The 4,500-nt window shown below is 36.3% G+C and overlaps 1 protein-coding gene across 1 annotated transcript; it reads right to left on the bottom strand.

Annotated features, from left to right (window-relative positions):
• Positions 1-173: 173 nt before the first annotated feature.
• pex3 (peroxisomal biogenesis factor 3) lies at positions 174-2,347 on the bottom strand. The gene is made up of 5 exons (XM_010777325.1): positions 2,141-2,347; positions 1,078-1,209; positions 891-972; positions 594-637; positions 174-488 (listed from the first exon to the last, which is right to left on the bottom strand). The coding sequence occupies exons 1-5, from the start codon at positions 2,211-2,213 to the stop codon at positions 283-285; spliced, it is 537 nt and encodes a 178-aa protein (XP_010775627.1). The 5' UTR covers positions 2,214-2,347; the 3' UTR covers positions 174-282.
• Positions 2,348-4,500: the final 2,153 nt, after the last annotated feature.

The following is a 4,500-nucleotide window of genomic DNA, read 5'->3' as shown; positions in this document are numbered from 1 at the left end:
ATTGTGTCTTTATATCGCCAGGGACGCGAGCACCATGCTAGTTACAAATGTTGTATGAAGGAAATGAACCAATCACACGACACGGTGAAAGTGTGGATCTTATTCTGAGACTCAAGTATAAGAAGCTAATGAATGTGTTGCGTACACTAGAGGTACAGAGAGTGTCTCCAGCTGTTGAAATATCATGTCAAATATTTAAGTAAACAAATAAAACATGATCAAATCAACACTTAACTCCATTTGTGTAAACAGATTGATGGAATTACCACATTAAGAGGACTATTACTGTAGTTGTAATGTTACTTTAAGTGCTGTTTTTAAGACAGTACTGAACAGAAGGTTATGAATGTTGGGCTCCTTCCTCACCGGGGAGCTCTTGCCCACAGAGTTGTCGAGGTACAGATATCCTCCGATGATGTTCAGCTGCACTCGGAGCAGAACCACCAGCATGCAGGTGCTGTAAACCCCCACTATGGTGCGCGTGAAACCTGCACAACATCAAATGTTAGATTCTGAAAAAGCCCCAAAACATGTGAGACATTACACAGCGATTATAATGTTTAGTAATGTCTGATGGGAGGGAAATCACTTACTGAGGATCTTTAAATCTTCCCAGATCTCCAGCTTATTGGCTGGTCTGTGAGACGAAGCGGAAAAACAAAATTAGAGTTTGTTTTTTAATCATCAAGACTGTGAGTGTGTCATATGTCTCTGCAAACAGTAATGTAACACCTGAGCGTGGACTCTTAGTACACAAATCTATAAATATAGAAACAACATATAATGTCTTAGCATTAGCAAAGTATTTTCCCCGTAGAATCAAAACATATATACGAATGTGTAAAACTATCTTCTTTGACTATTTTACAGTAAAAAGCACTTATACCCACTTCTCCTTGAGTAGTGCAGTGAGGCTTTCTGAATTCAGCTGATTGGTGATGGCTTCTTTCAGAGGAGGGAGCATGGACAGCACTGCAACACACACACACCGTACAAAGAGTCAAATCAAACACGTGGAAAGCAAACATGAAATCCTTATTTGTTCGTGTCTTTTTAAGGAAATGTATGAAGTCTCACCGGTCATGTTGCATGTCCTCTGGTTGCTCTCAAAGTGAAACTGTCTTCTGGCCTGAGAGATGTAATCCGACGCCTCCTTCTCCTGCATGTTACTGAGCTTCTTCTGAGCATACTTACCAAGGAAGTACACTCCTGGAGGACAGCAACAAACATAAAAAAAGTGTAAATAACTGATAATAAACACAGAAAATAACCCCTTTGTTCTATTCAAACTGCATGTAGGACCACCAGCATTTCATATTGAGTAGATGCCAAATAGATAGATAGATAGTAAAATGAGCAACACATCTTATGAGTCTTTATTAATCTCTTTTTTTATTGAAGCCTTGAAAGCAAACTTAACTATTTCACTGCATTCATCAACCAATGAATAATGTCATCATGTAATATTCTTTAAGTCTTACCCAAACCCTATTAATATGAATGAAATCAACACACTTTCAATGACTTCCCATGCTTACTTAAAGCTACAAATATTATTACAATATTACAAGCAGTTCAATAGCTATCACTAATTACTACATAGTTATTAGCAAGTCACTGTTTAGCATTTTAGCTATCCAATGTTCACTTGTCATGCTTCACACTCACCTAGCTTTAAAGAGCTTAGCTACAAGTCAATATGCTAACATTGCATTGCACTCACACCAGACTCCATTCAACTTGTAAGTAATTTAAGGATTGTTCGCTCTTGCAAAACCTAAAATAACTTTAAAACAAAAAGATTTAAATACTTTTAACGTGGTATACAAGCAGCAACCTACACAATGTGTATTTCAATTAATGTAGCTTTTGTCTTTTGGTCTTACAACAGTTCTTGAAGTAACATTGAAACTGATTATGTGTCTGATAATAACAGTAATTGTCATCTTAATGTGGGAAATTGTGGTAATTCATGTATGCCGAATAGCAAATACATGCTACTCAATTCTTAAAAATACTTGAAACATATTTTTAAAGCGTTAGTTAATTCAATAAGTGAAATAAATATCACACATCAACATTTTCCAGTGCAGTGCAGCATGTTGCTAAAGCTAAGAGCTAGCTCAGATGCTAACATTACCTCCAACTAAAGCTCCGGTGAAAATAAACTTCCTTTTGTGGCGTTTTACAAAGTTCCAGACAGATGAAAACATCCTCAGGCTGTGAGATGTTCAGAAACTTCAACTCCAGAAACACTTTGTGCTGATTAGTTTACTGACATTGTATCTGAGGACTTACAGGCTAGTTAGCAACTTCTAGCTAACATGCTAACTGTCAAAAGAGCCAAAGTTCGTCAGTGAAGCTAAATGGAACCCAGAGGACAACTTCCGGTTATTGATTTCAAAATACGACACGAATGACATAAGTAATACTTAAATACAGGAATGCATACATACAGGAATAAATACAGGAATACAAAAATATAAGAATAAATAAATGTGAACAAAAAACCGAAAAAAACTAATGTGGAAATAAATACAGGAATAAATAAATGAAAGTTGAAAATAAAACAGAACACACATTATATATCTTTATTGTATTTCTACATTTATTTCCACTTACATTTATATATTTATTCATTTACGTGTCTGTGTAAACTATACATCTTCATATCGTCTCTCGATTTAATACACTTTATTTGTTTAAACCTGTTTCTATTGGTCGGATCTAGATCACGTGACCCAACTGCTGTTTTGACGGAAAGGAAATGTCAAAACTTTTCCTGTTTACTGTCGTTTGAATCTCTATTTTTGAGGCGTGTTATTGGATATCTTTCTCCAGAAATGTCTCCTTAACACACTGCCCGTTTATTCAGTGTATTAATGAGGATTTTGGAGTATGTGTGTCATATTCTGGTTTACATTCATCCTACTACAGTCAGCTTGACTCATCGAACGCATCCGCTTGAACGTTGTGGAGTTCGATCGATTGCTCATGTCTTGAACTGGTCCGTCTAATATTATCATCCCCCGCGTGTAAACTACAGCGGAGGAAGTCGTTACTAAAGAGCGAAGAAAATAAGCTACGAACATCCTTATCATCATCTAAAGTATGATTGTATTTAAGTAGAGTTAAGTAGCAGTCACCATGGGAACAGAGGAGAGTTTCTATCCGAGTGAAGAGGAGATTGAGAAATGGATGTCCAGCGCATTTGATATGGTGATTAAAACATTTCAGCCAAGTATCGTCAATTTAGAGTTGTTTTTGAAGATTTCTGGTTACAACTGTTGTTTTCATTAACGTTTTTAGACATAATACATTCAGGGTGTAACAGGAATGTCTTGCCACCTATTATTAGCTTGGTGCTGATTTTCAGGAGTTCTGCAGGATGGTTTAATGACTATAATACACGTTAAGCTGTCCTTAAATATCCACTAAACAAGTATAACAAATGATTAAAAAATATATATAAACAGGAAATCATAATTTTACCTGACAGATGATAAATACAAATATAATTAATTAACGAAAAGTTCCATATTTGTCCTTGTTGAAACACTTTTAAGACAAAACTATTATCTTTAAAGTAGAAAATTAATATTAACAACATGCACAGTGCAAAAACTGACTCTTTTAAAATTGCAAAAATCACAGAAAGAAAACAATAACAACATATAAGAAGAAACAAGATGATAAATTGAAGCAGTAAATAAATCATTGATACTTGTTGCAGCCCTCATCTTTATTAATAAGTGTCAGTGACTGTACCCTGTCTGAATTCCTCTTCTTCTGTGTACTATATTTCTGTGTAACACTCTCTGATTGTCCTCAGTACTTGCTGCATGTTGACCTGCTGTGAATGTGTCTTCAGGCGAGAGAGGCTCTGCAGAACGGAGAGGTGCCGGTCGGATGTCTGCTCGTCTACAACCATGAAGTGGTGGGAAAAGGGAGGAACGAAGTCAACGAGACCAAAAATGTGAGAAAACGTTTTTCCTGTTTCCTGTTTTTTTATGCAGAAATCTGTGAGTTTACCTAACATGCAAACCAGCATGGATTCAAATATCTATGTTTTGTCTTGTCAGTAAGACGTAAAAACCAAAGCAACAACTTTAATAATTGGATAGTTTGTGGCAATGCTACTGTATTTATATTCCCCATTACTCAATGTGCTTTACATTCCAATTGCACAGGCAGAATATCTAATATCTTGCATTTCTCATGACCATTACATGTTAAAGTTCCACTATTTATAAATAGACATGTTATCATGCAAATACACCGAGTTCCCCTATTAAAAAATATTTAAAGGAGGAGTTCGGCATTTATACGGCCAAACAACGTACATCTCCCCTCTGTGGGACTAATAAAGGGATTCTGATTTGTGTGTGTGTGTGTGTGTGTGTGTGTGTGTGTGTGTGTGTGTGTGTGTGTGTGTGTGTGTGTGTGTGTGTGTGTGTGTGTGTGTGTGTGTGTGTGTGTGTGTGTGAGGGCGCACTAGCC

This window comes from Notothenia coriiceps, unplaced genomic scaffold, assembly GCF_000735185.1.
Source record: "Notothenia coriiceps isolate Sejong01 unplaced genomic scaffold, NC01 NC01_scaffold00018018, whole genome shotgun sequence".
In the NCBI taxonomy this organism is placed as follows: domain Eukaryota; kingdom Metazoa; phylum Chordata; class Actinopteri; order Perciformes; family Nototheniidae; genus Notothenia; species Notothenia coriiceps.
Note: the sequence above shows the minus strand (reverse complement) of the source record. Positions and strands in the feature narration are given on the sequence as shown.